Source organism: Canis lupus, chromosome 6 (assembly GCF_048164855.1).
Source record: "Canis lupus baileyi chromosome 6, mCanLup2.hap1, whole genome shotgun sequence".
Classification (NCBI taxonomy): domain Eukaryota; kingdom Metazoa; phylum Chordata; class Mammalia; order Carnivora; family Canidae; genus Canis; species Canis lupus.
In genome coordinates, this window is record NC_132843.1 from 67,900,883 (window position 1) to 67,914,276 (window position 13,394).

Genomic DNA, 13,394 nt, shown 5'->3' on the forward strand with positions numbered 1-13,394 from the left:
ACACTGGTAGTATATATAGGTAGTAAGAGGCAGAGCCAGAATTTGATTCTTTTTACGCTGATTCCAAAATCTTTGCCCTTAACTATTATATTATATACTTCCTTTCCACAGAGGAAAAAAAATTCTGAATATAGTGTTCCAATAATAATAGTAGGAAAACTGGACACTTAATACTGTAAAATTTACTAGTAAAATCTCTACAGGGGCTTAGTAGAAAAATCTCGGGCTTTAGAGTCAGCCAGAGTTGGCTTTGAATCTTGGCTTCGATTCTCAACTACCCTATGCAACCTTGGGAAAATTACTCTGTGAGCCTCCATTTCCACAACTGTAAAAAGAAAAACAAACAAAAAACCCTAGAAGTCTAAGAATGCAGCATCTTGCCCCAAATTGTACCAAGTGTTCAATAACTAATGACGTTCTTTTATAACCTTCCTATTTCCTTCTTCCAATCTTCCAGAAGTCCCTCCTATTTCCAGTCCTGTAAATGTATTCCCTTCCTAGAATGCTTTTTCATTCTGCATCTTACCCTCATGTTAGTATCATCTTATCTGTATCTGCCAAATTACTGACCAGAAAGATCTCAGAGGTCTAGTAGAGGTAAACTTCAATTAGACTCAGCTATGTTTCCTTCAAATCAGACAGGCCTGACTTTAAAGTCCCTCAGATTAAAAATAGCCTAGTTTCTGTCTCATCAGCCATGTATGCTAATTTTAATTCTGGAACAGAGCCTAGAGGCTAAGAAAGCCTTATGACTGAAACCACAATTACTTTTGTATACCATGCAGTTAAAAAAGAGAAATATCTTTAGTTTGGTGACAATTTTATGTTTAAAAACTGACGTTAGATAGCATACATGATAAAATACACAAAATCTAAGAAAGTTTTACTCTCACCTGCAAAGTGAAGTGCTAAGTCTCGATACAGTTCTCTACTCATGCTTTGAAATTCAGCTTCCTGCCACACTTTCCCATCAGGTGTTCGAATCTTGGTCTCTGAAGGATTGAAGCCTAATTTACACCAACAATACAAAACTTTATCAAAGCTGCTTTATAAATTGTTATACTTTTTTAAGTGAGATATAATTAACATACTATAAAATTCACTTTTATTAAAGTACACAGTTCAATGGTTTTTAGTATATTCACAAAGTTAGGGACCTACCTCCACTATCTAATTTCCTGTACCCATTAATAGCCACTCCTCTATCACTCCCTCTATTCCCTGGCAACCACTAATCTACCTGCCATCTTCACGGATTTGCCTATTCTGGACATGTCACAAATAGAATCACACAATATATGGCCTTTTGTGTCTGCCTTCTTTCACTTAACATAATGTTTTCATTGACTGTATCACACGTATCAAAGCTTTATTCCTTTTTATATTGAATAATATTCCATTGTAATAACATACCAACATTGTTTATCCACTCATCAGCTGATGACACTTGTGATGCTTCTACTTTTAGGCTAGTATTAACACTGCTATGAACCCTCACATACAAGTTATCCAGTAGACATATGTTTTCAATTCTCCTGGGTATTATGCCTAGGAGTGGAATTGCTAAGTCATCTTGTAACTCCATGTTTAACTTTTTGAGAACTGCCAAACTATTTTCTAGAGGAGCTGCACCATTTGACATTCTCATCAGCAACGTATGAGGGTTCCAATTTCTCCACTTCCTCATCAACACTTGTTATTGTCTCTTGTTTTTGTAAGAACCAACACTTGTTATTGTCTCTTGTTTTTGTAAGAACCAGTGGTTGTGAATGGTATCTCACTATGGTTTTAATCTGTGTTTCTCTGATAACAAATGGTGTTTAGCAGCTTTATAAAAGCTTTTAAAAGAAGGATGCATAATTAGCAACCACATAATGTGTTGACAAATACTGTTTGGAAAAAGTAAGCTTCAGTGAGATAAAGTAATATACATTTGTTTAAAAAGACTAGAAAGGGAGAAGCAAGCACTAAACTAAATGATAAGAGAATGTCAATCATAAATTATGGATTTCAGAGACAGAACTATTCTTCTCAGGACTAAGAAAGAAACAACACTAATTCTTCTATCTTTGAAGACAGACATTAATTGCCACCATCTGTCTGATTTTGCCTATGGCTGAACAAACGGACAAGTTGCTATCTACACAAACAAAATGCACCCAAAGTGTGGAAAACAGGTCTTTAAAACATAGTTGTTCAATTTCTCAACAAACATTATATACATGTGCTATTTCCTAGGGATTAGTATTCTTACTTTGAATTTATCTGTGCTCTTTAAGAAATACACTGAACTTGGAATGTTATTTTACAAAATAATAAAATAATGAATATGGATGATAACCATAGTAGTATAAAGATTTATATCTTCAGATAGGCTCAACTTACCAAAGAATTGGTAGCCAATAAATATTTGTAAAATTAAATCGAGAACACTAGAGTCAAAAATTGGTAAAAGCACTTAGAAGTGTTAAATATACTAAAATGATCACATATCTAATAGAAATTAATCTATTCAGCTCTTCAGTACAATAGCATAAACTTAATTTCACCAGATATTTGTGACAAGGGACATGTGATCATGCCTATTCAAGTAAAAAATTTATAAATGTAGTGTCATCTGTTGCAAGTTATAGTATGTAATAAGAAAGTATGGTAATCCCATGACAATCTCTCTCTCTTTCAACTTTTCATCACAATCACCTCCAATTCATGTCTCTACATTCAACTCTTATTATTTTTTCTCCTCTTGAGGAAACATTTATCTCTATAGAAGCCTTTTTTTCTTGTTGCATCTTTACTTATAAGTTAACTTTAAGAAGCTTTCAATATCTACAATAGTTTCCAATAGTTTCTTTTTCTGTCCCCCAATTTTACAGTAGCTCCCCCTTTACACTTTGCACAGTTTCTGTTACCCACTGCCAACCATGGTGAAGGATCAGATGATCCTCACATCATCAAGAGTAGTAGCCTAATGCTACACCACAGTGCCCACATCAGTCACTTCATCTCCTCACACCGCAAGCCATCATTTCACAGCATCACAAGAAGGATGAGGACAGTACGTAACTTTTATTACAGTGTATTGTTATAATTGCTCTATTTTATTATTAGCTATTGTTGTTAACATATTACTGTATTTCATTCATAAATTAAACTTTATTATAGGCACATATGTATAGGGAAAAATAGTATTTATAGGGTTCAGTACTGTCCAGTTTCAGGCATCTACTATGGGGGTCTTCAAATGTATCCCCAAGGATAGGGGGAACTACTGTATTTTCATTCTTTGTCCCTCTTTTTTTCTTATTAATTCAACTTACCAAATAGAATTTAAAAATTACTGCATTTATGCTCAAGACACTGTACTAGGCTCTGAAATAAAATAAGGATGACCAATATAAGATCTTAAACTTCAAGGCATTTATACCAGGAAGAAAGATGTATGCAAACAACTGTGTGAGACAAAAATCACACACACACTGTTTGTGTTTACTTCTTCAGATTTTGAAGTAGAATCATAGAACATTTCCCACATCTTTAAAGAAAAAAAAACATAAACGAAAAACCAAGGTTTGGATGAGCTTAGTATACTAACAACTGTATAAAAAGAGAAAATAAACACACACACACTCTGTGTATGTAAAAATTATTTCTGGAAAGATATACAAATTGTTAACACAAGTAATCAGAAAAGGAACCAAGTAGTTGGAACACAGGAGCTTTTCAAGGTACACCCTTTTCATCTTTTGAATTGTGAACCAAGTGAATTATTATGTATTTGAACAAATGAAATTAAAATGTCACTTTAAAATATAGTATATTAAAAAATATATATATAGCATATTAAGATCCTTTTGATTTACACTGCCAAAAAGTTGACAAAAAAGTTTTTCACTACTGGGAAAAATAAATCCATTGTTCAGGACATTGGAAACCATATTATGATTTCTCAAATGCATGCTATGTTTCATAAAATAGTCCCCAAGCATTCAAATTTAAAATATTTTAATACAAAAACTAACAGGTTAAAGTCAAAGGCATATGGGAAATCCAGTCACCAGCTCAAAGGAAGTTAAGATTTGAAGATTTTTATTCAGTTCTTTAGAGCTGTGTTTTGTTTTTCTATTTTTAATTTTTAGATTTTTATAAATTATTAAATAAAATATGGATCTAAGTTGGCCATCTTAACTTTCCCTTATTGGAATAACTTTCAGAACTTTGATTTCTCGAATAAATTTCTAGACAACCTTAAACTTACAATCTTCATTTAATGGATCTGACATTAATATAGCAAATAACAACAACCTTAAACGTACAATCTTCATTTAATGGATCTGACATTAGTATAGCAAAAGTTCTGGATAATCACTATCTCAAAACCAACAAGAACATTCTGACCCCACCATTTGCTATTTGTTCTGTTAAAAGCATGGATAACTACATGGTACACAAATGACTAGAAGGATATGAAATAATTTAATTAATATTACATTAGACCAATCCTGGATAATAGAGCAAGTTTTCAGTATTCTCAAGGGAAATGCTCATAATTTTATCACAAATTAGCAAGGATAAAATTGTTGCTAATATCCATCCAATAATTGTCATAAATTACCCATCTTTTATTTAATTGACAATGAATATCACTATTAACACATAATAACACAAAACTGAAAATTGCTCTAACTCTACATCTAAAATTTATTCTGGAGAAAAAGATTAAAACACCTTAGGACTACAAAGAACTGCAAAGCTGGTCAGAGAAAAGTTAGTACTTGGTAGAAAATTACAAAACAAAATTAACTATGCCAAAACTGTCCTAGTTTTTTAACAACTTAAAATTCACAGAAAAAAAAAAAGAATCTTTACAATATTTTGATCTTTAGACACTTATCTAGAAAAGTTGAATTTTTTTTTTTTAAATTCAAGAGAGACACAGAGAGAGGCAGAGACACAGGCAGAGGGAGAAGCAGACTCCCTGTGGGAAGCCTGATGCAGGACTTGATCCCCGGACCGTGGGATCACAACCTGAGCCAAAGGCAGATGCTCAACCACTGAGCCACCCAGGTGCCCTGAAAAACTGAACTTTAAAAAGTATCCACAAAAGAAAGGCTACAGTAGCAGAAAGTTTAATGACAAAAGACTAACAGAGAGTAATCTGAGCAATGAAATTAACTCTTTATATTAAACACTTAATACGAATAAACCTGAAAACAAGTTCAGGAACAAAAAAATACAAATTCTTAAACCACCATATATAAAAACTTGAGTTGCCTACAAAACAGAAATTCTCGGGGATCCCTGGGTGGTGCAGCGATTTGGCGCCTGCTTTTGGCCCAGGGCGTGATCCTGGGAACCCGGGATCGAGTCCCACGTCGGGCTCCCGGTGCATGGAGCCTGCTTCTCCCTCTGCCTGTGTCTCTGCCTCTCTCTCTCTCTCTGTGACCATCATAAATAAATTAAAAAAAAAAAAAAAAAAACAAAACAGAAATTCTCTTGTAAAAGTATTTTCCCAATGAAAATCTATCTATATTGGTATAAATCTGATTTAACTTTTTTTAGGGTATAAATCTGATTTAAATATTTGTATTCTCAAACATAGGGGAGAAACAGTTACTGTCAAAACTCAAAGCTTAAAATAGTAACAGGATTATCAGTGCCAAAATATTCTGTAACTAAATGTAACAGGAATTGACTAAATTAGCTTTTAAATATTTACTTCTGAAAGACTTCCTAACAGCAATTCAAATACAATGCCAGAATAAGGGTAATATTCTTTCAGTTCTCTGAAAATAGTACTAATTCTTTTATTTTCTCTTTGTTCACCTTATTAACTGTTCAGATAGGGGTTCTTAAACCGTAAGAATCCCCTAAGTGACTTGTTAAAAATTCTAATTCTGGGCTTTATACCCAGAATTCTGATTTAGGTACAGTGTAGCATCCAGGAATCTGCATTTTTAACCTGCACTTTGAATTAATTTCTTAAGCATTTGATTTGAGAATCACACCCTGTTATAAAGATGAGCCTTTCCACTCAAATACATCCTAGGGAGAAAGGGGGACAAGAAAACAGAAAGATACAAAGACTGATTACAAACCTTTATATGATGGAGCAGGTGGTGCTGTTGCCACTTTCCTGACTTTTGCTGTCACTGAGTTATCAACATTAACAACCATTACTGGATGGTCAATATGACCCAGATTCTGGCCCCGGCCATTTGTTTCTTCTGAGTGTTCCCACTGTTTCCTAATTCGCTCCTTGAGTTTTTCCAGTTTGACATCATGTTGTCGATGCTTTAAGATATCTAACCTTTGGGAATTAGAAGTACTAGTAGAGGATGGAGAAGAGTCAGTTATCCGTAACACTTTTGGATCAACATCATGGCCCATGTTACTTACAGAAGTCTTCTCATTTCCTTTTGCTCTATTAGAATTTTCTTCCTCAGTTCTCACAGGAGCTGCCATCTTAACTAAACATTCAGAATTTTGTAATGCATCAATTGCTGGTCGATCGTTTAAAAACCTAACCACCGTATCATTGATGACAGAGGATTGGGAGCTCTCAAAATCACAGCAATGTATATTCCATTCTTCTCGATTATATATCATCCGGTTCCTGCTCTCAGGCTTTTCTTCATTAATATCCACACAGTAAACATGCTTTGACTCTAGATGGTTAGGACTTATATTGGAAGGTGTACCATGGATCTCCCTATTATTAAAAAATAATAAGTTTTGAATCAAGATTTCAAACACCTAATTGAAACCAGTCATGCTAAGCTAACATCAGAGATCCCAAAAAAGTTTAGGAATTCCAGTAGGTTAGTAACAAAATAACCACTACTAATATTGAGATTTAAAGCTCAATGCCCCCTCTCTATCAAGTTAGATGGCAAATAACCTAAATCATTAATCTGCATATTACAAAATAAGAAATATGCAAAAGATGTATAGAGAAATTTCCTTAAGAAATCCCAGAAAATAGGATTACAATCTGACTTTGGATATTCACTTGACATCTATTACCAAAAAGTATATTTTATTTCTCTATGAAATCTTAAATATAGGGAAAAAAGTTCTCAAATTCTGTATTTGTAACTTCTAAATAATGTACCAAATTAACAAACAGATTGGGAGTAGAAATAAAATAGAGGTATAATAAATATTTTCCTCCAAATAAATGTAGTTAGTAAAGCTGAATTTGTCTGAACCACAGACTACTTTTTTTTGGTAGCTTCAAACTCTGTAAAGCACATCTAGAAATCGTGGAGTAAGCAAAGATTAGGCATTGCCAAAGTACATATCACAAAGTCCATATTCCCTATTCATAAAAACATTAGCAAAAATCTTCCTCCTGAGATTTTTATTTTATTTTATTTAACTATTTAATACTTGTTTTATATTATCATTCTAATAAGTTATATTTTAGGAAAAGAAACAGTTTATTAAAAGGGAAGTAAATGAAGACAAGCCTCAGCAGTAAGAGCACATGATTTATGAAAAAATACTCAACAAAATTATAAAAGTGAACATTACAATCTGGATCTGCAATGTCTGAAAGAGTAGACATTAGCCACATGTGGCTACTGAGCACTTGAAATGTGGTTAGTCCAAATGTAAGATGTGCTACAATGTAAATTACATACCAGATTCTAAAGACTTAGAATGACAACAAAAAAAGAATATAAAACATCCTCATGTGTCTAGATATGTGACTATTAAAAAAGTTTAAATTATATGTTTGGTTCACATTTACAACTCTATTATATAGCATGGATCTAGATGTTTCATGTAAGGGCATAAAACTCTAAATACCACAAAAATTCTTAAAGCCATAACTCTGTTACAGCATAATATGGCAATTATATCTATTGTAAGATGATGTATGAGCATGTGGGTTTTTCTTGGAGATAGTCTACGGTTTTTATCAAATTCTCATTGGAAACTATGACCCAAAAAATATTAGATCCTGTTCTGAATGGTTGATTATTAAACAAGACGGTGGCTGAAAAAAAATAAAAAATAAAAAAATAAAAATAAATAAATAAAAAAAGACGGTGGCTAAGAACTGACTCATGTAGCTTCTACTAGAGATCAAGACTAAATTCAGTTATTTTGCACTACCTTTACCAGACCGTAATAATTAATAGTTAAAATGATTTAGGTATAAAATTAACACGTGTAAAGAATAAAATAAAGCACAAAAAGGTAGTTTACAGATTATGTCACAATCTGTGCCACCAAAAAAGGAAAAAAGTAATTTCACAGTCTTTCATTAACTCATTCATTAAATATTTACTGAATATATATGCGTGTTTATTATACAATTCTTTCATCTTTGCTATAAATATGAAATTTTTCATAATAAATGTTAGGAAAAAATATTTACGGAATATTTAGTAAATGACAGTCATTAAGCTAATGTTTGAGAATAAGACAGTTTTACAGCCCTAAACTAATGTAATGGGTAGATAATGAATCAAAATATAAAGTAAGATGAATATACTTTAGCAGAGGATGTTACACAGTATTATAAGAGCATACAGGAAGGGCTAAATAGGTTGCAAGAATAGAGTGGGATAGAAACAGATCTGGCAAGGTTTCATAAAAAAGGTGCTAAAAGATGAGTCTTACATGATGGAATCAGCTAGATGTTCTATTCACAGCTATCCTATGGGTATTTTTTTTTACCTTAAAAGATACATTATTTACAAAATTTTAAATATCAAGCAGTATTCTTTGCAGAAAGAATACTAGAATATGAAAAGAGTAATTTAGTTTCAATTCCAATTGTGATATGTTTATAGGCAAGTTGCTGAATAGTTGTGTGGTTAAAGATTTCTGAACTCTGATTATTTTTCTTATTTTTTCTTTCTCCTTTTACTAAACTATAAACTTTTACCCAGATTAATTCCCTGGCCTTCTCTCTATATCTTCTTCACCATTTTTATCACTTCAAAACTAGTATAAACTCCCAAATTTATATTCCCAGCCCTGACCTTTCCACACACATTCCTGCTCAAATTTTCAAATGTCTACTGAATATTTTCACCTAAATATTTCAAAATTGCATCAAATCAAACATTGATATTATGAACTGATACGAACTCATGATCTACTTCCATCTCCCAAATTCTTTTTCTCAAATTTAAGAGTACAAACATATACCCAGTAGTGTCTAGCACCATCATGAAATTCCTGGACTTACTGACATTTTATAACACTAAAAAAGTTAATAAATGAAACAAAGAAATATAAGGACCAATGTTTATTACCTATTACTATTTGCTATACTGAGACCATTAACACATATTTTATATATTTAGTAAAATGTTCCTCAAATAAAACATTCTATAACTTTAATGAATATCCTAAATTATCGGCTAATAAAAATACACATTACTTGATATTATCCATACTATCAGAATTCATATATTAGTCCTGAACATCTATCTGAAAGTTTAAGTTGCTGAAAGGAGCCACGAACAACAAAGTGAAAAACAATAAACCAACTCACATTCTCAACAGGGAAGAAACTTTAGGTAACTGATTAATACCACCAAAAAAAAAAAAAAAAGATGAAAACTAAGCTATACAATGTTCATTATGCACAACACCTAATCTGAGACATTAAGAAAGAAAAAATCCATACTTTCAGAGACTGAGTAATCTATCTACAGAAAACATATTACAATATTGGTAGCCTGGGGCCACTAATTCTTCCTCCTCCCTTCCCCCCCCCGCCAGATATTTAATCTGTTAAAGAGTAGAAAGTCAGTATTTCATAATATAAAAGATTATTGCTTTATCTTTTTGGAAAATGAAAAAGTAATAATACTAGAATCAGAGTACTACGAAAAACTCAGAAAATAAACTATAATCTTAACAGGCTAATCCTATATGATAATTTAATTTATTTTTAAACACAAACCTGTAAGAAACCAAAGGTTCGCGAAACTCCACACGGTTATTTTTCTTTACATTACTCTCCAGGGTGGTAACTCTGAGAGGACTCCGAGATTTCTCTTTCCGTGATTTAGAAGATTTGGAGGTTGGAGCATTAACCCAAGAATCATCCAGGTATCTACCATCTAAAGAAAAAGAAAATCTGTAAGAACATATTATTGCCTCTGAGTTTGACTATTATTTATGAAAATAACTTAGGTGTCTCTTATTTCTGGCATCTCTAGTTGGATATTATATAAATAGATGGAAAAATTCAGGTTAAATTATTATAATAACTCTATACAGAAAAAACTATTCTGAACAAAAAAAGAAAAACTCTACATATAAAATTCTTTTTTGCAGAAGGCTCTCACCCACTTAAAAAAAGAATTTTCAACTAAAACCCAAGAGACACATAGGCTAAAAAAAAAAAAGAAAAAAAATGGTTTTAATGGAAAGTACTAACCCCCAGGTTTTAGCCCACTAATTAAGAAACCACAGAATTACATATATGAAGGTAACCAAAGAAAGTATTTGCATTTTGTCAATTTATGACAGTATCTGTTAGCTATTCCAATTATGATTTAATCCCCCTTAAAAATACATCCATCTCATGAAGCTAACTAAATTTCAAAGTTGATAGATCTACGAATTTTTTTTTAAAGACTTCTATAATCCCAAAGGCTTAAAATCAAATTCTCATCACTAAAAAGCAATGAAGACCCATTGCCAAAGGTGAAAACATGGGGCACCTGGTAGCTCAGTGGGTTAAGCATCTGACTTTTGATTTCGGCTCAGGTCATGATCTCAGGGTGTGAGATCGAGCACCATAATGGGCTCCATGCTCAACAGACAGTCTGATTGAGATCCAATCTCTCCCCTCCTTTTTCTGCCCTTCCCCTCTCTTGCCCTTGCTCATTAGCTCTCTAAAATAAGTAAATCTTAAAAAAAAACGAGACAGAGATGGTGAAAACATCATCTCCAGTCACTGAATGTGAGGCTGCTTCATAATTACTTAGTACCAAACACAAAAAACCCTAAATGTTGATGAGGTGTTGTCTCTGACAAGAGCTAGCAAATATATGAGATGGTGAAATTAAAGTGAAACCAAACTAACATCAAAAATTTATATTTAATATATTTGTATCTTTGGAAGTAACTTTATACATACCTTTTCTACTTATTTTTCTGGTAGCACTTGCAGAAGATTTCTTGGTATCCATGACAGAATCAAACACAGCTGTACTTGTAGGGGCTACTTCTAATTTGTTTTCAATGTGTCTCAGCTAAAGTTTAAACAGCATCACAACAAACGGGTTAATTCCGTAAATAAACACCATCATTTACCTACCATTGATTTACATAGTTAATTTTTTATTTACCTTTTTTTAAATGTAAGCTTTGTGTCCAATGTGATGCTTGAACTCATGACCCTAAGATCAAGAGTTGCATACTCTGCTGACTGAGCCAGGCAAACACCCCAATTTACAACGTTATTTAACCTATGTTGTCCAATACCTTTCTCCAAAGTCAAAACAACTCAGGGATGATTTTTTGCAATATTAGTTTTTTAATTACTTATTACTTCAGCTATAGTAACAAGTGATACAACGCTGCCCATTTTTGGACAAGAAAACCAAAAACGATTCTGAAGAATATCAAAACGTTTCTGTTTGTCTTGTTAACTTACATTTTTATTGTTGAGTTTTTTTAAAGCAGTACATTTTCTGACATTATATGTCACATATCATTATGTCACACATCCTATGCATTTTACGTGGGAAATTAGGAAAGAACAATTCAGATGGACTAAAATTTAGAACTGTTCAAACAAGCACAACTTTTTAATAGTCTTATGCCTATAAAATAAGTTTCACAATAAAGATAAAATTCAGAAGATAGAAAACTCAGGTTTCCATACACTTTACAATATAAGTCAACTTCTGTTAAGACCACCAATGTTCTCAATTATTTAAAAAGCATTTTCCCCTAATTATATGCTTACAAGAGTAAACTTGGAAAACACAGAAAAGGCATAAAAAATGAAACTAAAATCATCAAAATTCTACCACAGAGAGGTAAATACTTTGTAAAATTCTGATTTATCTTCTCTCAGATTTTTGTGGCACTATGTACTCACAAATTGGAATAAACCTCTATAATCTGTATCAAGCTTTTTCTCGTATTTATATTACAAGCCCCTTATCATCCTTAAAAGTTATTTCTAAAAACACAATAGTTTTTGAAAAAATGACTATTAACAGTCCAGCTCTAAATTATATTAACTTTTGAAAAAATAAATAAATAAATTACATTAACTTTAAATTAAACTGGAAATAAAAATTATTCCTACACTGTAGATATATAATACTCATGTAGGAGAGAAAATATATAATGTTGTACTTGGCCTTACATTATGACTACATCTAGGTTATAGCACCTTTTCCAGATGCATTTTCAAACTAGTTCAAAAGATTAGGGGACAGAAAATACCATATTCACAGAGTAAAGAAATAGGTGACTCACATTCAAGTAAGATACAAAAGAAAACAAAAGAAGGACATATAGAAGAGTAATTTTCCTGGAGAGCAAATGAAAAAGCAAAGAATTTCCCTTTGAAGGGACTAGGTATCACTTGTCAAATTTGGATTCCTAAACTCCAGACAAGCCTGGACAGAACACAAATGAAAACAAGTTGCCCACAGTCAGTCTTCAGCAGTACTGAGAGAAAACAGTGCCACAAAAGAGGTAACTCCTAGTCCATTAAAGAAACTGTTCCTGTCATTTCCTCTCTGACTCTGAGCCTTCTACATAGACATAGTCCCACATTCCCAAGTTCATTTTGTTCTAAATCTTCAATATACCAAATGAATAAATTTATTATAGGAGAATAATAGCACAAGTCACTTCAATATTTTATATGCCATAGCATTAATGTTCTTGACACCTAAGAAGTACCTTGATTATCCCTCTACTATTTAATAGTCATCATTAATGTTCATTTTGTAATATATAACTTATTTTTAAATTTTTTGTAATATATGGTACTTCTCACCAAAATCTTTATTTCCCTATGAAAAAAGTACTACAGAAAAAAATGTCATCTCTTCAATCGTAACAGGAAATCAATTTTAAACCATAAAGAAATAAATAGAAGCTCTAACTACTTACAGCAGCCTTAGTCTGAGAAAGTGCATCCCACGATGTGGTTATATCTGCTGGGGAACATTGATATTTACTGAATCAGAATCTCTGAAATAGTTCTCAAAATCTGTATTTTAATAAGCTCCTAAATGCACTCAAAAGTGTGAGAACCATTTTCTTAGGCAGAACTATTTCTCAGCAATACTTTATCATATCGAACCAAAACATGGTTCTTTCCCATTCTGTAAAGCCACGCTTCCTAATATATGGTTTAGAGTTGTACTAGACACTGATCCTATTAGTTC

At 32.3% G+C, this 13,394-nt stretch overlaps 1 protein-coding gene across 5 annotated transcripts in view; it reads right to left on the reverse strand.

The window, feature by feature from the left end:
• Window positions 1–13,394, reverse strand: part of CEP350 (centrosomal protein 350) — a 153,579-nt gene that overhangs the window by 110,168 nt on the left and 30,017 nt on the right. For 2 of the 5 annotated variants that reach the window (XM_072831041.1, XM_072831037.1), the window contains exons 3-7: window positions 13,117–13,163; window positions 11,117–11,231; window positions 9,932–10,091; window positions 6,099–6,712; window positions 894–1,007 (exon numbers count right to left, since the gene is read on the reverse strand). In XM_072831041.1, coding sequence (XP_072687142.1) covers window positions 894–1,007; window positions 6,099–6,712; window positions 9,932–10,091; window positions 11,117–11,231; window positions 13,117–13,163 — 1,050 coding nt within the window. The remainder of the gene's footprint in view (window positions 1–893; window positions 1,008–6,098; window positions 6,713–9,931; window positions 10,092–11,116; window positions 11,232–13,116; window positions 13,164–13,394) is intronic. The other 3 variants (XM_072831040.1, XM_072831038.1, XM_072831039.1) reach the window with 3 other exon arrangements.